This window comes from Bos indicus, chromosome 8 (genome assembly GCF_029378745.1).
Source record: "Bos indicus isolate NIAB-ARS_2022 breed Sahiwal x Tharparkar chromosome 8, NIAB-ARS_B.indTharparkar_mat_pri_1.0, whole genome shotgun sequence".
Lineage (NCBI taxonomy): Eukaryota > Metazoa > Chordata > Mammalia > Artiodactyla > Bovidae > Bos > Bos indicus.
Genome location: NC_091767.1, coordinates 72748919 through 72769736, shown reverse-complemented (window position 1 = coordinate 72769736; position 20818 = coordinate 72748919). Strand labels below are relative to the sequence as shown.

Sequence of the window (20818 nt, the reverse complement as noted above, 5' to 3'; positions counted from 1 at the left end):
GCGTATCTTTCAAATGCTGACATATTTTATTATGCAATATCCAAACATCACATTCATTAATAGCCTCACGGACCCATCAGAAAAGCAGTCACTGGGAAGTTGTCCAGTAAGTTCAGAGTGGTGGTGAATACAAGTTTTTCATGATTCTGATTCTCTCTCAAAAACTTGAATTTTTTTCATTGGGAAGAAATACCTGTCTTTCCTTGAAACGGCAAGTTCACTGTTCATTTCTGAGAAAATGCCAGGCACATTCCCAAGTCTGGCTAACCGTGTCTGTTTGTCATATAAATATGATGTTCCATGAAAATAATAGCTAGTTCAACTCTCAGCGCCGACCAGTCACATCCACGATTTTTCTGGAAACATCCACCACACTTTGGTATGTACTTTGAAAGTGCGTGGTTTCCACTTCCCATTTCATCACTCATAATATTTCAGGGTTGAAAAATTAAAATGGATGATTTTTTTATTGCTTCATCAAGGAAGTTAAGTGATACTGGACTTATTATTATTTCCTGTGAATGCTGAACAGTGATGAAGGTAAAATGACTGCTTGGTGCTATCAGCTTTTACACCATGAATATAACATCAATAGAGTGAAAAAAAGGGCAAATTAACATCCTAGTGCTGTTTCAAAACATACTTTTGACCTCATGGACCTCTTGGATGGGACTCACAGATTCCCAGGAACTTACAGATAACTTTTGAGAAGGCTTGCAGTGCAGTAAACAGCCTTCCATATACACAGGGTCTAAAACTGAAAGATAAAGAAGTGCCAATAGGTGTACCTTTTCAAATAGGAAGGTCCAGACCAAAAGAGCCAAAGAAGGACAAGCCAGAGACCGTCTTTCACCACAAGTCTTCTACTATTTGACTTTTTAGAAGCATTTATTAGTCTAATAAAAATTGGTAAAAACATCTAAATACTTTCCCATCAATAGACAAATACTTAGCTCCTTTCCACAAAGTTATCCCAAATATATTTTATGGGGTGGCGGGGGGGGGAACTCTTATATCTTGACATGCCAATGCATAGCAGTTATTATTAGACACTTACAGATGAAACATTAAAAGAAGAAGGTTGGAAAAACAAACACTGCCTCACCTCATTACACAAAACCAGAAAGCAACTAGACAACAATTGGCAAATAAAATAGAAAGCACTTCCAGAATGCCATTTCCATACAGCATCTCATAACTCTTACTAGATCCATGCTCAACATCAACATTTCTGCTAAGGTCAAAATCTCTGTAAGACACAGAGAAGATATTCTCTCATCAGATTCAAAACAGGTGAGGTGCACTGCAGAGCTCCAACACTGTACAAAAGCTTTCTAAACAGAGCAAAACATCCTCCTAGAAGAATTCATGATGGAACTTAGAAGAACACCATACCTGAAAAGGGGAAGTCTGGGTCAATGAAGCATTCTTTAAACTCCGCTGCTCGGCAACGAAACGAATTAGATGGTTTGTTTCAGGAAGGCCCCGAAGACCAACTGTAGAGCGCCGTCTGGATTTTTTAAGGTAGGGTGATGACTTTCCTGTAATGAAAACTCTCTTTTATGTTGGAACAAAACAAAAGGCAATCATCAGTAATCATGCCCTGAATACCCCCATGATCCACTAGCCTGAGAGAGAACATGGTAAAAAAGTGATACAGAAATCTAAATGGAAAACTGTAAGGAAGACTGGTCAAACATCATCAGTTTTTGGGTAGGGACCTTTGTTTTGACTACTGATTTATTCCATGCCCTGGAGCTGTGCCCAGAATATAGAAAGCGTTTATCAAATAGTTGTATAACACATTTGAATTAACACGCCTCATATTTTGTTTCATATTTCCTGCACAGGATTGGTATCACTTGCTTTGGACTAAGAATTTCCCTTTATGTGAATTAGTCTAATCTCCAAGGACAATCTCCCCCTTGGCACATACTTTCAAGTTCTGCTATCTCAAGACGATTTGTTTCTCCTTGATATTTGTCTACCTTCAGCACATTACCCTGAATTCCAGCTGCACACCTAAACACACAAAATAAGTCTAGCTTTCTAAAGGTCTAAGAGCGTTCTTCTTCTTCTTTTTTTTTAAAAAAGTTGTGGCATGCTGGATCTAGTTTCCAGACCAGAGATCCAACCTTGGTCCCCTGCATTGGGAGCTTGGAGTCTTAACCACTGGACCACCAGGGAAGTACCAAGTGGGATGTTCTTGAGAAGGAAGCACAGGATGGTTTGCCACTATGGTCTTATCTCCATTATGTGTTATTAAGCTAGTGCCCTTTGGCTTTCAAGCACATTTTCCTCCATACTTAAATGCTGTTATCTAATTCCATTCTTATTATTTCTTTCTTCTCCAGGAAAAACAGACTTCAAAAGTGAATTTTACTTCTACTCTGTAAGGGGGATAAGCCTGGGTCAATTTTCTGTTTGTAAGTTTGAAGAGGCATACCCTACTCTTTCAATTTCATATTTTCTTAGTTGCCTTTCAACTTTCTCTCATTTTTGCTATACATGACTGTTAAATGAATTACTATTTAGGGCATACACTCTCCTGTATTCCATGTGTTGAGTCAAAGAGCAATTTGCACACATATCTTTCTCCAGTTTAAATACAGAGCATAGCTGTGAATCAGGAACATCATCATCTTGGTGCCCTGGCACCCTGATCTAGTAAGTTTGAGAGCGAATCAATTTAGATACATAGCATACTAAGCTAGATGGGGTAGGTGAACAGTACAGAGTTTAATTTTTAAACTTTTAAAAGCATTGCAACAAAAGGACAACAGTTCTTACCTGAAGAGTTATTTACAAAGCTTTCAGGTGAAATTCCCAATTGCTCCACAGTTACTGTGGAAAAGTTCAAAGGTGATTTAAAAGTCTCTGATGTGTAACAATTAGGAGTCATTTCAGCTGCCTGCTTGTGGGGAGTTACAAGCTTCCCATTTCCCAAAACTAAAGGGGTTTTTCCTGAAACAGACAACATGTGGTAGAGGTTAAACATCATTAGAAGATAAATATTTAAACCTTAAATTTCACAGAGACAAAAGATCTCTACATACCAGCGTTATTAATAGGAGACTCCTTGGTTTGAAGGGGCTCGCTCTCTTGTGAACAAGTATCCATCTAAAGAGAGAGAGGAGGAAAAAGAAAAATAACCTCACCTCCAAGATTAATGTGATTTGATTGAGATCCTCTTTCAAGACTGAATTTTAATACAATCCATGCTGTTGCTGTTTAGTCGCCAAGTCGTGTTCTTTTGTGTCCCCATGGACTGTAGCCGGCCAGGCTCCTCTTTCCATGGGATATCCCAGGCAAGAATACTGGAGTGGGTTGCCATTTCCTTCTCCAGGGGATCTTCCCGACCCAGGAAATTGAACCAGACAGCTCCTACGCTGACAGACGGATTTTTTTTTACCAGGGAAGCCCAACACAGTCTACTACACTGGCACGAAAACAGATGTCAAAAGACTACTTTAGGACCTCAAATTAAAGAGGAATGGAGGAGACTGCTCTTCGGGATGAAACGAAGCAGACCCCGTAAGCCAAGGATTTTTAACCTTAGGGAACATCAGACTCATCTGGGCACTCTGTTAGAGACGCACCTTTTGCAGACTCCCCAAAATTCAGGAGGTTTGCCCAGACCTCAGGAGTTTGCACGTTAAAAAGCACGCGGGTGATCCAGTGGAACACACTGCTGAGAAAACCCCCCGAAGAAACAGATTTGCGGCACTGTGCTGTGCTTAGTCGTGTCCGACTCTGCGACCCCATGGACTGTAGACAGCCAGGCTCCTCTATCCATGGGACTATCCAGGCAAGAAGACTGGAGTGGGTTGCCATTCCCTTCTCCCGGGGATCTTCCCAACCCAGGGATCGAACCCAGGCCTTCCGCATTGCAGGCGGATTCTTTACCGTCAGAGCTACCAAGGAAGCCCTGAATCTGCACTAGTCTCTGAAATCCGAACCAGATCACTTGCCTTACCTCCCGTAGGGTTTATTTTGAACGCTACTCCGATGAATGTTGGGGCTGCCGTGCCTTCTAGATCTCGGCTCTTTGGTCCTGAAGCATTCTCTCGAGAAAACAACTATCGGCCGCCAAGCCATCCGCGGGGGGCTCCCAGATCCCCCGCCGCCAACACCCCAACCTGCGACCAGAGTCCCTTACAGCCTTCCTTCCGCGAGGGCTCGGACCGCCGCCTGATTCAAATCGCCGCCCCGCCTCCTCGGCGTCCGGGCGTTACTCTGCGAATCTCTACGCCGCCACCACATGCACGTGTGCGCGCGCATCCCGAACCCTGCCAGGCCTCTACATCGCCGTCCCAGGAACAGGAGAGGCTTCGTGGGCTCGAAGAGACACCACTACTAGCTGCCGATAACACACTGACCAAAGAGACCAGCTGTTGACCTCTGTCCGCAGGGACTACTTTCTGTGACAGCCTCGCGGAAGAGCCCTTCGGGTAGTTTTTTGTGCCGTACCCCGCCTTTCGATTGGATGCTGCAAACTTCGAAAAGAATCCTTGGACCAATCAGGACAGAAAAGCGGACCGGCTCTTACCCAATCAGCGAGCCCCAGCCTCAGCCGTTTCCTCTGTGGGTTGGGCGAGGGGGAGGTGTTAAAGTTGGGAGACGCTGACTGGGTATGGATCACTTCCAGCGCTCCACCTCCTTCTCTCAAACCCCGCCTTCGTATGCAGATTACTTCTACCTGGTGTTGGCTTTGCGCCTGCTCAGTAATGCTTTGAGCCGCCGTTCGGCTCCAGGTTGAGCTCTGATTGGCTGATAACCCTTCCCTGTCGGCTAGACTGCAGCCTCTCTTCCCTCCTTCCACCTGGGTTGGGTTAGTAAGAGCCCACCCAGTGCAGGGGGATGATTGGTTGAGTGCTGCCCTGCGCTGCCGGATGATTGGCGGAGCTTAGAGTCAGTCTGGGAGAGGTGGGGGAAGGGCCCCAGACTGACTGAAGAGCCCAGGGGCGGGGTGGGAAGGAGGACCGGCCAACCTTGGGGTGTGGGACGGAGTGTGCGTGCTTGTGTGTGTGTGTGTCAGTAAAGGAAGGAAGGTGGCGAAGGGAGGAGAGTCCGAGTGGGTGGAGGGAGGGGAAGGGCGGGAGAAGAAAAAGGTGGGAGGAGAGACAGGTGGGAGGGTGGCGACTCACTCAGGATCCGGTGGGGGCAACGCAATGAGGCGGGTGACCCTGTTCCTTAACGGCAGCCCCAAGAATGGAAAGGTAAGGGGGTCGGGAGGAGGCGAGGCGGGCCGGGCTGCGGGGGGCGAGGGCAGCGGAGTGCGGAGCGGGCTTGCGGGGCAGAGGGCTGAAGTTGGGGAGAGGGACTGGAAGCGGGGAGGTGGGCGTGCGCCGGGGCAGGGGGCGTCAGGGAGGAGGCCGACCTTGGGTCCCTGAGGCCTCCCCAACCCTGGGATCCCTAGCCCGCGCCTGCCCTTGGACTCCCCAGCTGCTCTGGGGACCGGCGCAGGTCAGTTTGGGCTTAAATGTTCTCAAGACCAGGTGTGGGTCCTGGAGTACAGAGGACTTGGAGGGCGTGGGGACGGTCACTGTCACCTGATGCTCAAATTCCGCTTCCCACCTCCGCCAAGACCCCGCTGCCCCCCGCCCGTGGCTGCAGAAGGCGCTGGTTCCCACCTTCGTGCTGAGTAATGGTCCGCTCCAGAAAGTGTTGGTTAACAACTAAAGCATTTAAGGGTGATCAGGTGAAAACAATTAAAACTTTCTATCCGTGGCTAAGTAAAACGTTCTCTCAGCCTAAGTCGTATAAAGGGATGAAATAATAGTGACATTTTCTAGATGGTCACCCCCCCCACCCACCCACCTTTTAGGATCCCACAGCACCACCGCCGCCAAAACTTCTGTACTCGCTTTATTAATATTTCGTACTATTTTAGTTTCTTAGAGGACTGGGACAATAGACCGAAGTGGATGGATTGGACATTACTCTTTGCTGTGTTAGGCCTTTGTTGAGGGTGTGGTGCTGAATATTTTTCCATCGCTGGAGCAAGCCAAAATGTATCCTGTTCCTTCTCAGCCCCTTGCCCCACCCATGAAAGTTGTTCGGCGTCTTTGGAAAATTTGACCGTTCAAGGCAGACATTTATGGTGTGGCTAAATGACATCTAGAAATTACTAAGCAACAGAGTCGGAGTTGAAGATTGGGCTCCCTGTCTTATCTGCCAGCATGTTTTCCGCATCTTTTGCACACACTGTAAATTTTTAAATAGCGCAATTGTGCCACGGTATAAAAAAATGGCTTTCCAACTACTCTGCAGTTTTGAGTAAAAGTGCTCTAAAGATTTGAACCACGCTGTAGTTTTTTGACTGCAATTATCGTGTTCTTCTGGTTTTTAGAGATTTAATATTCATTAAAAGAGAAGTAGCATAAATTCAAGTAATTGAGTTTTCATAAATTCTTCACAACATTCAGTTTATTTCTGACTATTAACTTTTTCTGTACCTGGTTTGTCTGTTGATAACTACTACTCATAACCCAAAACCTATGTTGTTACTGAAAGAAATATTTAGTATATCCAAAGTTAAAATTGTAGTATGTTCTTGAAAACAGGCCTGTGACTGACCCTTTTCTTCAACGTCTCTGCTATGTTATTTCATGGAAGACAAGATGTTTAGACCCAGCCATAAATTTTTAACTACTTCTCCTGAAACTACTGAGTTTTATTCTTGTCAAAAATTGGCTGGCTTAGTCTTGCCATATTTTTATTAAGGTGGCTTTTTTTTTTTTTTTTTAAACGTACTTTTGACTAGGTTAGCTTTTTGGATTTAAATATTAGTTTACTTAAATATTTTGCTAGAGAATCTTGGAAATTGGAAAAAACTTCTCAAATAGTTAATTACAAACATTATAAAAACTCATATTGGAAAAGGCTAATATGATTCAATATTGAAAGTTAAGTCAGGGGCTTCCCTGGTGGTCCAGTGGTTAGGATTCCATGCTTTCACAGCCAAGGGTGCAGGTTCAATCCTTGATCGGGGAACTAGGATCCCACAGGCAGTGCGAATCAACAAAAAAAAATTAAAAAGACATGTGATAATCTTTACTGCTTAACTGAAAAACATATTCTGTGCCAAAGTTTTCAGTGTTTCCTCCCCTCCCCTTAAACTGATTAAAAAAAAAATACTGATTTTAAAAAATTACTCTTATTTGACCAAAGAGAGCAGAATAATACATAACAGCCTGCATTTTTGTATAGATGAAGTGACTGTACTTAGCCGGGGTTGGCATGATCTTGACATGATTTTCATGAAACTGAAACAGAGCACTACTGCAAGATAAACAGTTTGGTCTCTTGTCCACCAGTTGGAATATCTGTGTCACTTTCATTATCTCCATACTTACCTAGCTTCTGTTTTTGTTATCCGGCCCTAAGAGTAATGCCTGTTTTTTTTTTTTTCACATAAGTTTCCCTCCTTTAAAGCTTGTTGAGCAATTGCCAACACTGGGTGGTGAAGCTTGGAGTTGGGAAGGCAGAGTCACTGCAGATTGTTGTTCAGTCGCAAAGTTGTATCCAACTCTGCATTTTTTAGTCACTGTCATTTCAGTTCAGTTCAGTCACTCAGTCATGTCCGACTCTTTGCAACCCCATGAATCACAGCACGCCAGGCCTCCCTGTCCATCACCATTTCCTGGAGTCCACTCAAACTCATGTCCATCGAGTCGGTGATGCCATCCAGCCATCTCATCCTCTGTCGTCCCCTTTTCCTCCTGCCCCCAATCCCTCCCAGCATCAGTCTTTTCCAATGAGTCAACTCTTCGCATGAGGTGGCCAAAGTACTGTAGTTTCAGCTTTAGCATCATTCCTTCCAAAGAACACCCAGGGCTGATCTCCTTTAGTCATTGTAGAGGACAACATATGCTCACCACGACTTTTGACTTTGTATATTGAGTAAACGGAAGTATACTGAATGTTTTGATGTTGAAGACAGGTTGTGGGGAGGGGTAAGTTGTGCCTTCATTAAAGTGATGCTTTCCCAAGTAAGGTTGTCTACCTCACAGGGCGTGCAAGAGGATCCAGTAATTTAAGAAGAAATACTACACCTTTTAAGTTTTTTTTTGTTTTTACTTAAAGATACAAAATTACATCAAGACTTGATTTGGCCAATCTTGAAGGACACAGGTGCTTTTAGTCATTGAGTGCGTCAACTGGTTGGCTGCTCCCTAAATGTTGATTGTTCTTTGAAATAGTAGCCAATGATAATCGGATGAGATCATCCCAATTAGCAAGACATTTAAAAATATTTTCCAGCACACAAAAATCACTTTAGACTTTTTTTTCTTTTAGTGTTTAAAGTCAATCTTATATTTGGCAGGAGTTCACTAAATTTAATGATATATATTTAAGGGATTTTTACTGGTTGACTCATTGTCTTAAGTCATTAAAAGTCCTTTTCTCATTTGGGAAATTATGTTTTCCCTGCCAGTGGTGTATACTTTGTAAATTAGTTTAACCTCTGAGCCACCGGGAAGTAAATGAATACATGGATATTTGAGTATATCCCCCCAAGTGTTTCATGGATGGGTGCCTAGTCAAAAGAACTTGAAGCCCATATTTCTAAAAAATTGGACTCTTTAAATTTTCATTTTTTTAAGTTGCTACCAGAGTCAGGTTTGAATCTTTTCATCCTTTCTCCACATGCCTCGGAATTCCCGTTCTCTTTTAATATTCTCTGTAACAGTTGGCATCAAGGAATTTGAAATGAGAATGCAGTGAGTGGCTTCTTAGCTACCTGATGTCAGTTCCATGTTTCTGAGCGTTGTGGACTTAAGTTGCTTTTTCTTTCTTCAGAATATTCAACCAGGCTTTTTGTATACCTTATTCATTGATTAAATTAAATCAGCAGTGACTGAGTACTGTCATATGAAGCACCATGCCAGGCACTGCAGCCATAGTGGGATGTGAAATAGATCTTAATTCTGTGCCGATGTTTACAATCTTGGCTCAAGACCTGTTTAAATCTGGCTTTAGAATTAAGTCAGAAATATGTTGTTAGTAAGTATCCAGAGTTGAATTTGTTGTATTAAGTTGAAGAAAGATGAAAAATCTATGTAAAGCTTACGCATATTGAAATCAAAATAATAAGAAACTTGCTTTCTGGATTTGCGTTCTCCATTGAATACATTTCTAAGAATTCATCCATATTGTTCCACATAGTGATAGTTTAGTCATTTTCACTCCTTTATAATAATTATGCAAATTATATACAAATACTATCACAATTTACCCATTCTCCTGTCAATGGACAGTTGGGGTGTTTATTTTCTTTATACTTTGCTATGAAGTTGATAGTCCTGAATAGTGTGGCATAGCCTGGTGCGCATGTGCAAGTGTCTTTCTAGGGGAATGGTTTGCACACTTGAGCATGCATTGGAATCACCTGGAGAAACTGATCAACTATTGCTAGGCCCACCCCCAGGGGCTTCCCAGGTGGCTCAGCGGTAAACAATCCGCCTGCTAATATAGGAGACTCGAGATGCAGTTTCCATCCCTGGGTTGGGAAGATCATCTGGAGGAGGAAATGGCAACCCACTCCAGTATTCCTGCCTGGAAAGTTCCATGGACAGAAGAGCCTGGTAGGTTATAATCATGGGTTGCACAGAGTCGAACACTGGGCCACAGAGCACACACCACCCCCAGAGCTGTAAATTCCCAGGGTCTGAGTTAAGGCTAGGAGTTTAATTTTTAATCTACCCCTTAATGATCCTAACGCTGTTGGTTTAGAGAACTCACTTTCGAGAACCACTGCTCTAGGGTTGTAATTATTGGATGTTAGTTTTTGTGAATGTTTAGTTTTTTTAAGAATGTCAAATTTTTCAAAGTCATTGCAATAATTTATATCCCATGAGCATGGCATAAATCTTCTCGTTAATCCATATTCTCTTCAACGCCTGTGTGTGTGTGTGTGTTTAAAAATTTGGAATATTTTAATATGTCTTAGAGTCATCATTTTTAGAAATAAAATAATTTTAATTTTTTAAAATGTATGAAGCTGAAAGGGTAGATAACTTCATTCTACATTTAGTTATTGTGATTGGTGGGCCAGTTGGGTAAATTGACTTTCATAAATCCAGTACGTGTTTATTGATTGTATATTATGTAATAGGTACTGTGGGCGTGTAAGAAAAACACGTTTTAAATATAGGTTTTACTTTGTAAATTTGAATAGCATAGGTTACGATTTGAGAACAATGTTTAAAGGTAAACTAAACTTCATTAAACTGATATGTCCTGGTAGGCATTTTTTACTTTCTTAGTCGGTGGATAGCTTTCATTTGTAATGGGATCTGAACTTTAGAAAGAATTAAGTTAAACACTAATATAATCTAGTGGCCATAAAGTTTAATAGACATACTTCTCAATTTTCTCCATAGAATGCTTCCATTCAAAGTATAGTGCCTAGGTTATTAAAATGGTTAATCATAGTGACATGAAAACTTGAAGTCCACACTAGGAAGTATAACACACATGAAACAGATAGCCATTGTAAGCATGAACATTTTATAAATGCTTGGCCTCTCTGAGGACTGGAGTAATAAGCTTAGTAAGTAACAGAATTCATATCCATGACATACAAGCTTTCCAACGTCACCTTTTCTCAACAGTGTTGATAGATAATGAAAAGTATATATGTAGCCTGTTTGAATCGCACCAACTTAAAATCTTTTCCAGGTGTATCACATTTTAAAAATTGCATCCCATTTTAAAATCTGATATCTCATTGGCTTATATAAAAGATTTTAAGTATTATGTCTGCAATCGTACTTGTGAGTTATTTGTTAGTATACTCAAGAGAGTCAGCTAAAGCAATTTTGTTGAAAACAAATGCTGCAATTGCCTTTCAAACGAAAAACAAGTATATTGGCCCAACTTAAAGGGAATTTTCAAATATTCAGTACTGTAAAATTCTTGCTAGTAATTTCAGTGCTGTTTTTTCTCATCGATGGCCCTTTGGTGATCTCATTTAAAAAACGTTGTTCATTACCAGATTACTTGTCAATTGCTAAAATAATTCTTATTTGTAAATCTAGTATCTAGAGCTATGGAAACTGTAAGTTATAACTTTTTTCTCTTTTTGCATAAAAGATGTTCATTGTAACAAGTCTGGAGTACAAAAAGTCTCACAAGATAAGTGAACCGTAATTCTACTATCCAAAAATGACCACTTTCCATAGTTACATGAACTCTATGAACATTACTTTAGAATTGCATTTCTGCTGTGTACTTTGTTTTTTACCTAATGTCCGTGGAAAAGACTTAAATATAATTGACTCACACAAAAAGATGCATCCTCATTCAGCATTCTGAAAGCAATGAAAATTTCATCTGACATTCAGGAAACCATTTATCAGAGTCCGTACTTACTGTGACACTTAAGAGGATCCTTCTTTTTAAACTGGCTGCATTGTGTGTGTGTGTGTGAGTGAGAGAGTGTCAAGAGATGTGGGTTGTACAGGGAGGTACTTCTTCAACAATTACAGGGGCTTGTTGGTTACCTAAATTCACAGAACAAATAATGACTTTTTACAAACTAAAAAATTTTTATTAAAACTTTACAGCCTCGATAGGAAGTCATGTTAGAAAAAATTTGGTCAAATGATAAATTGTGTTCAGTACTATGTTAGGCCTTATTTAAGTCATAAAGGCAAACGTAATTTGTGTCTGGAATGTGCTCATTAATAGTTCTACAGCCTACAAAAAAAAACACCTGTTGTATTTTGATTGCCTTATAATTGCCAAACTGTGTGGTGTGTGGCTTTTTTTAACCTTATTTTTACCTTATAATGAAATTTTACTTCAGTGGGAAACGAAAGATGGCAACTACTCCACCTTCTGTACAAAAAGGATTTAAGTTGGACTCTACTACTTTGTTATCGTGAGTTGCTGTGACATGGTCAAGCTTAACAATTAATATATCTGGTTCTTTGTTCTCCATTTTATTCTGCTCTTTGAAACAGTAGTATTCAAAGAACTTCTGTGATGAAGGAAAACTTCCATATCTGTGCTGTTCAATATGGTAACCACCAGCCATTGTGGCTGCTGATCACTTGAAATATGGCTGATGTAACTGATGAACTTAACTTTTATTGTAATTAGTTGTAATAAAATTAAATAGCCTCTGGAGAAGGAAATGGCAACCCACTGTAGTATCTTTGCCTGGGAAACTCCATGGAAAAGAAAAAATTATTATGCCTGATTATTTTCTTTATTATGGTAAGGTGGAAATACAACATCCCAAAATGTATGAGATGCAGCAAAAGCAGTTCTATGAGAGAAGTTAGTAGTGATAAATGCTTACATTTAAAAAAAAAAAAAAACACACAAGATCTTTAATAACTAACGTAAAAAATTTAATAGCCTCTCATAGCTAGGTACTTCCAAGTTTGACAGCATGGCTTTCAAATGTGGTAGGTGCCCTTTATTTTCATGAGGAAACAGCTGACCCACAGAAAAAAATCAAGTCAATCATATGGAAGTAGAAAACAGTTTAATTTGTAGTTTTGAAAAAAAAAATAAGCTTATAAAATGGTATGCTCTACTATTTAAATTCAGGAGCATTATATAGAGAGATACATTAAATTTTCATCATTTTATGTTGCTTGAGGGAGAGAAGTAAAAAGAAATGGGGTGGAGAAAGTTGATCTTAGGGCAAGGAGGGGATAATGTCAGGCAAAATAAAGCCATGTGAAGATACACAAGAAGCAGAGAGCCAAGTGACCAACCAAAGCAAATTCAGAACAACTTTTACAGCCTGGGAACTGCTAGGGGAGAGTAGGAAAATCTTTCTGTCATCAGCATTCTTGTCATAGTTGCTGTTATACTAAGAATTTTCTAGATCTTTCTCCTTCTCTGGAACTTTGTGTCTGAAATGACAGAATTACAGGCTCTGCTGCAAACGTGAAAAATGATATGAAACAGAAGGGACATATTTTCTTCAGGATACAATCATTTATGGCATGTCTGCAGTGTACATTCTTTCTCCAGAAAGAATGAAGGGATGGAGCCAAAGCAAAAACAACACCCAGTTGTGAATGGGACTGGTGATGGAAGCAGGGCTCGATGCTGTAAAAAGCATTACTGCATAGGAACCTGGAGTGTTAGGTCCATGAATCAAGGCAAATTGGAAGTGGTCAAACAGAAGATGACAAGAGTAAACATCGACATTCTAGGAATCGGTAAACTAAGATGGACTGAAATGGGTGAATTTAACTCAGATGACCATTATATCTACTACTGTGGGCAGGAATCCCTTAGAAGAAACAGTAGCCATCATAGTCAACAAGAGAGTCCGGAATGCAGTACTTGGATACGATCTCAAAAACGACAGAATGATCTCTATTCGTTTCCAAGGCAAACCATTCAGTATCATGGTAATCCAAGACTATGCACCAACCAGTAACACGGAAGAAGCTGAAGTTGAACGGTTCTACGAAGACCTACAAGACCTTTTAGAACCAACACCCCAAAAAGATGTCCTTTTCATTATAGGGGACTGGAATGCAAAAGTAGGAAGTCAAGAAACACCTGGAGTAACAGGCAGATTTGGCCTTGGAGTACAGAATGAAGCCGGCAAAGGCTAAGAGTTCTGCCAAGAGAACACACTGTTCATAGCAAACACCTTTTTCCAACAACACAGGAGAAGACTCTACACATGGACGTCACCAGATGGTCAACACTGAAATCAGATTGATATATTCTTTGCAGCCAAAGATGGAGAAGCTCTATACAGTCAGCAAAAACAAGACTGGTATCTGACTGTGGCTTGGATCATGAACTCCTTATTGCCAAATTCAGAATGAAATTGAAGAAAGTGGAGAAAACCACTAGACCATTCAGGTATGACCTAAATCAAATCCCTTATCCCTAAATCAAATACAATGGAAGTGAGAAATAGATTTAAGGGACTAGATCTGATAGAATGCCTGAGGAACTATGGATGGAGGTTTGTGACATTGTACAGGAGACAGGAATCAAGAGCATCCCCAAGAAAAAGAAATGCAAAAAAGCAAAACGGGTATCTGAGAAGGCCTTACAAATAGCTGTGAAAAGGAGAGAAGTGAAAAGCAAAGGAGACAAGGGAAGATATACCCATTTGCATGCAGAGTTCCAAAGAATAGCAAGGAGAGATAAGAAAGCCTTCCTCAGCAATCAATGCAAAGAAATAGAGGAAAACAACAGATGGGAAAGACTAGAGATCTCTTCAAGGAAATTAGAGACACCAAGGGAACATTTCATGTAAAGATGGGCACAGTAAAGGACAGAAATGGTAGGGACCTAACAGAAGCAGAAGATATTAAGAGGTGGCAAGAATACACAAAAGAACTGTACAAAAAAGATCTTCACGACCCAGATAATCATGATGGTGTGATCACTCACACTCACCTATAGCCAGACATCCTGGAATGTGAAGTCAATTGGGCCTTAGGAAGCATCACTACGAACTAAGCTAGTGGAGGTGATGGAATACCAGTTGAGCTATTTTAAATCCTGAAAGATGACTCTGTGAAAGTGCTGCACTCAATATGCCAGCAAATTTGGAAAACTCAGCAGTGGCCACAGGACTGGAAAAGGTCAGTTTTCATTCCAATCCCAAAGAAAGGCAATGACAAAGAATGCTCAAACTACCACACAATTGCACTCATCTCACATGCTAGTAGAGTGATGCTCAAAATTCTCCAAGCCAGGCTTTAGCAATATGTGAACCGTGAACTTGCTGATGTTCAAGCTGGTTTTAGAAAAGGCAGAGGAACCAGAGATCAAATTGCCAACATCTGCTGGATCATCGAAAAAAGAAGAGAGTTCCAGAAAAACATCTATTTCTGCTTTATTGATTATGTGGACTGTGTGGATCACAATAAACTGGAAAATTCTGAAAGAGATGGGAATACCAGACCACCTGACCTGCCTCTTGAGAAATCTGTATGTAGGTCAGGAAGCAACAGTTAGAACTGGACATGGAACAACAGACTGGTTCCAAATAGGAAAAGGAGTACGTCAAGGCTGTATATTGTCACCCTGCTTATTTAACTTCTGTGCAGAGTACATCATGAGAAACGCTGGACTGGAGGAAGCACAAGCTGGAATCAAGATTGCCAGGAGAAATATCAATAACCTCAGATATGCAGATGACACCACCCTTATGGCAGAAAGTGAAGAAGAACTAAAGAGCTTCTTGATGAAAGTGAAAGGGGAGAGTGAAAAAGTTGGCTTAAAGCTCAACATTCAGAAAACTAAGATCATGGCATCCGGTCCCATCACTTCATGGCAAATAGATGGGGAAACGGGAAACAGTGGCTGACTTTATTTTTCTGGGCTCCAAAATCACTGCAGATGGGGATTGCAGCTGTGGTACATATACACAATGGAGTATTACTCAGCCATTAAAAAGAATACATTTGAATCAGTTCTAATGAGGTGGATGAAACTGGAGCCTATTATACAGAGTGAAGTAAGCCAGAAGGAAAAACACCAATACAGTATACTAATGCATATATATGGAATTTAGAAAGATGATAACAATAACCCTGTGTACGAGACAGCAAAAGTGACGCTGATGTATGGAACAGTCTTATGGACTCTGTGGGAGAGGGAGAGGGTGGGAAGATTTGGGAGACTGGCATTGAAACATGTAAAATATCATGTATGAAATGAGATGCCAGTCCAGGTTCAATGCACGATACTGGATGCTTGGGGCTGGTGCACTGGGACGACCTGGAGGGATGGTATGGGGAGGGAGGAGGGAGGCGGGTTCAGGAGGGGGAGCACATGTATACCTGTGATGGATTCATTTTGATGTTTGGCAAAACTAATACAATTATGTAAAGTTTAAAAATAAAATAAAATTTTAAAAAAAGGCATAAAATTAAAAGACGCTTACTCCTTGGAAGAAAAGTTATGACCAACCTAGACAGCATATTAAAAAGCAGAGACATTACTTTGCCAACAAAGATCCATCTAGTCAAGGCTATGGTTTTTCCAGTGGTCACATATGGATGTGAGAGTTGGACTATAAAGAAAGCTGAGCACCGAAGAATTGATGCTTTGAACTGTTGTGTTGGAGAAGACTCCTGAGAGTCCCTTGCGAGGGACTGTGAGGAGATCCATCCAGTCCATCCTGAAGGAGATCAGTCCTGGGTGTTCATTGGAAGGACTGATGCTGAAGCTGAAACTCCAATACTTTGGCCACCTGATGCAAAGAGTTGACTCACTGGGAATGATCCTGATGCTGTGAAAGATGAGGGCAGGAGGAGAAGGGGACGAGGGAGGATGAGATAGTTGGTTGGCATCACCAACTCAATGGACATGAGTTTGGGTGGACTCCGGGAGTTGGTGATGGACGGGGAGGCCTGGCGTGCTGCGTGGTTCATGGGGTCGCAAAGAGTTGGACACGACTGAGCAACTGAACTGAACTGCAGTGTACAAAAGACTATGCCAAGTGCTTTGCGTGATTATTTTCTTTATTATGGTAAAATATACATAACATAAAAGTGCCATTTGAGCCATTTTGAGAACACATTTCATCAGCATTAAGTATATTCACAATGTATATAACCTGACCACTTTTTATTTTCAAGACTTTTGCATCATCCCAATCAGGATCTATGTACCTGTTAAGCAGTAACTCTTCATTCCCCCTTCTGCTCAGGTCATCTTTGTTTTTTTACTTTCTATCTCTATGAATTTGCCTGTTCTAAGTACTTCAAATAAGTGGAATCATGTGATATTTGTCCCTTTTTTTGGTCTGGTTTATTTCACTTAGAGTAATGTTTTCAAGATTCATCTATGTTGTAGCATGTATCAGATTGTATTCCTTTTTATAGCTGAATGATATTCCATTGTATGAAAATACCACGTTTTGTTTATCCTTGTGTTTATGAGCACTTGGATTGTACATTATTTTTAATAATCCACCTTGTTCCTTTTAAACTGTTTGCCTACAGCCTTTCCCCTAAGTGCCACAACTTGGCAACACTTCTCATAGGTTATGATCCAAAATAAAAGAGTTGGAATCTCTGTACTGTGCTGTTGAGAGATTGGGCACTCCTATATTGGCAGGCAACCCCCCTGTGCTCGATTATTCATTTACTTAACAAAAAATTCAGTCTACTATATTCCAGTGACCAGTGAACAAATGACCAGCTCTGGTTCACATTTCACATGACACCTGTATCCAGTATTTTATGGGAAGTCTGTTTCAAGTCATGCTTCAGGTTCAGCTCCTCACCTACTTTTTATTCATAATTCTCAGAGATCTGATAGTGATACAACTATACAACAAAGCCACTGGAAGTGTATAGTTAGGATCAGAGCCAAAAATTCACTCCGTGTGAATAGTCTCAACCTCTTACATGAGCAGTTGCATGTATGTTGCACTAGTATCAGACTGCCTGGTTTAAAGGAGAATGGAGCAATTCATTGTAACCCAGCCCTGTGCTGTATTTAGTCCAAATCTGGCTTTTATAAAATAATACAATTATTGAAGTTAGATGAAGTGGGAAGTTGTTAACTGTTTATAAGATACTTGATATGGTAAATGTTTTAATAAGCAGTAAGTTTCTTTTTTTTTTAATCATTCATTTAACAAAGAAGTCATGTAAAAGCAACAACATAAAGACTTAATAGGTCCCAGGTACTTCGCAAAGCTCTGATCATGCATTAATTCATTTCATTCTCCTGATGACTTTCTGATGCAGGTGCACACTATTCATTTCTCCTTAAAGCCACACAAGCATGAAGAGGTCAATTTTTCTTGAGCTGACAGCTAGGAAATGGCAGAATCTAAATTCAAGTGTGGGTCTCTTTTAGATCAGAACTGGAGCACTGTTTAACGTACTATAAGATTGTATCAGTAGTTTGGTTTTAGTTAGAGCTGATTTCTCTAGTTTCAGATTTCAACAGTATTGTGGCACTGAGTAAATATTTGAGTCATCAAAAGGAGAGAGAGACTGTTAACACGTTATTGACCAGGGGAATTTTGCAGAAATTAACACCTGTGGCAGACTTCGCAGGTGGAGTGCCTGTCAATGCAGGGTACACGAGTTTGATCCCTGGGTTGGGATGATCCCCTGGAAAAGGAAATGGCAGCCCATTCCAATATTCTTGCCTGGGAAATCCCATGGACAGAGAAGCCTGGTGGGCTACAGTCCACGGAATCACAAAGAGTTGGATGTGACTGAGCATGACATCTCAGGTCAATGATGTGTTAAGGATCTCTGAAAATCTTTTTATGTGATAATCTGATTTTTAAAAAAAAAATCTCATTTATAGTGTGGTGGTTTGTAATTTGGAAGTGACAAAATTGATTATGTAAGTTGTTCAAATTAATCTGGTGTGTTTACAGGTGGTCGCTGTATATGGAACTTTATCTGATTTGCTTTCTGTGGCCAGCAATAAACTCGGCATAAAAGCCACCAGTGTGTATAATGGGAAAGGTGGACTGATTGATGATATTGCTTTGATCAGGTAACCTTCACCTTTTTATTAGCTGTCTACAGTGTACCCTCAGCTTCTTGATGCTTTGCTATCCCCCTTAAGTGGTAGTTAATCCCTATTAAGAATACAGGATTTTGGCAAATGATTGACTGGAATTTGCTCTTTGGAATTTAAATAGTTTGGACTTAGGGTGCATTGATCAGCTGGAAAACCCTGAGTACATTCCAGTATACTCATAGTCTTTCTGCAGAGTCCATATATGCTTGTGAGGACCTCTTTATATTACTAGAAATGGATCTAGTAAGACATGAATTATTAATGTTAGAAATTTAATTGTTCTCCTTTATGTGGTACTTCTTATTGTTCAATTCATTTCCTAAGAGCGCTTTTGAATTTTATAAGCGTCATGGAGAGCTACTCTGGGGAAGACTTACCAAAAGTAAGATAGAATGTTAACTATAGTTAACTTACCCATGATCCACCATGATAGCGGTTTTGGTTGGTTTGTTTTGGGGTTTTGTTTTTTAAGTGTGCCAGGCATATTTTAAAACCAGTGTCCAGTTCACCTCATTCCATCCTCATGGGATCATAGACTTTTGGAGCAGGAGTCGGCTTAACGAAGGTGGAATGGGAGCAGATACTAAGTACTGTCGCTGTGCTAGTTAGTTGTATTTGCTTTACCCACGTTACCAAAGGCATGGGCTTTTTAAACATGATGTTGTGAAGATGATGCTCTAAATTATGGTAGTATACAAAATTTAATTTTCATTTAAACCCATCTTAGAATAACATTTCAGTACAACATACTGCCTTTAAACACTTCTGGCCCCTTTGTTTTATGCATGAGGAAACTAACATCTGAAAAGTAGAAGGACTTACCCAGGTCATATGGTTTAATAGTTGACTCTGATTAATGAGAGGAAAACACATTTTTATATTACCCTTAAAAAATTAACTGGCATGGTGAACAAGCAGAAAAGGTTATAAGCTTAAAAGATACAGATTTAAAAGTCCAAAGAAATTGGGAGAATTTCTTAGTTTTTAAGTATTTATCTCCCAGCTTTGGTTTCTTTGGATTATCACATTGTGGAATGATATATCAACCTTAATTTCTCCTGAGGAAACACACTCTGCTTCCAAGGAAAGTTCTGTGTTCCTGTGATGTGTTATTTAGAAATATAATTTATACTTTAGAATTAAAAATTTCTACAACATAGGTTATAATCGAAGAAGGTCATAACTGAAACCTTCTGAACTATAGAATACGTACTGTTTAGAACTCAAATTGAGCTCTGCCAGAGGGGAAGGAGGTTCGGATTAGGAGGTATAAACTTCCACACAAAATAGATAAGTCACAGGCGTGTAATTTGCACCACAAAGAATACAGTCAGTAATACTGTAATAATTTTGTATGGGGACAGATGGTTATTTATTGTGGAGTAGCCATCAGATGGTAGACTTATTGTAGAGATCATTTCATATATTTCATTGTCAAATCACTGTATTGTACACTTGAAACATAATATTATACATCAACTATACTTCAATTAAAAGCTTCAATTAAAAAGGATAAGAAATAGCATTTATGTATGTTGTATCATATCTACCTGTTTAATAATTTGTGGTTCACAATATAAGCTCTGATAATTTATTTATACTAATGGTGAAGTGGGGCAGGGGAGGATAAACACTGATAATCCAGATGTTTGGATTATTTGTTTATATAGGTAAATATATTTAGGTATTTATTTTGATAGGTTATATTTAGGTAAATATAGTGTATTAGTGTTTATAGGTGTGTTACTTCCAACTATATTCTTCCAAGATATAATATGAAAGTTTATTTCATTACCAAAGCAAAGAACAGCTGATGATGTGGGAGAAAACCCTAATAATTTTTTTTAGGGTTACAGAAATAAAGTGAAAAAAGAAGAGTTGGCTATAGTTTTAATCATATCCTTTGAGCATAACAGTATATTTTTCAATTGATGAGAAAGCTGAATTCACATAACTTGTATAGTGGGTTTGTTTTTATTTCCATTTCAAAAGTACTTTCATGTGCAGAATCTTCTTTGAATTTAAATCCAGAAACAGTTAAGTCAGAGGGTTAAGCACTTTGAATTTTATGAAAGTCACAGAGACCTACTTTGGTGAAAGCTTGCTAAATAAGTAAATCAAGTTAACTCATCAGTGATCTACCACAATAGTGGCTTTTGGTGTTTTTTTTTTTAAATACCCAAGGCAGATTTATCCCTTTAAATAAGTGTCTAGTGAACCTTATTTCATTCTCATCAGATCATAGAATTTAGGAGCAGGAAGAGGCTGAAGTAACCTGGGTTTAAACAGAAAGCATTAGAAACTTGGTCAACTT

General features: G+C 39.9%; 2 protein-coding genes across 2 annotated transcripts in view; one reads left to right on the top strand and one right to left on the bottom strand.

Annotated features, from left to right (window-relative positions):
• The window catches only part of CDCA2 (cell division cycle associated 2), a 43456-nt gene extending 39013 nt beyond the window's left edge, over positions 1–4443 (bottom strand). The window contains exons 1-4 of the mRNA XM_019966378.2: positions 3977–4443; positions 3057–3120; positions 2791–2964; positions 1396–1541 (exon numbers count right to left, since the gene is read on the bottom strand). Of these exons, the coding sequence (XP_019821937.2) occupies positions 1396–1541; positions 2791–2964; positions 3057–3120 (384 nt within the window). The 5' untranslated portion in view covers positions 3977–4443. The remainder of the gene's footprint in view (positions 1–1395; positions 1542–2790; positions 2965–3056; positions 3121–3976) is intronic.
• Positions 4444–5063: 620 nt separating this feature from the next.
• KCTD9 (potassium channel tetramerization domain containing 9) overlaps positions 5064–20818 on the top strand; it is an 81186-nt gene continuing 65431 nt past the window's right edge. Inside the window, exons 1-2 of the mRNA XM_019966379.2 lie at positions 5064–5219; positions 18356–18477. Of these exons, the coding sequence (XP_019821938.1) occupies positions 5172–5219; positions 18356–18477 (170 nt within the window). The 5' untranslated portion in view covers positions 5064–5171. The remainder of the gene's footprint in view (positions 5220–18355; positions 18478–20818) is intronic.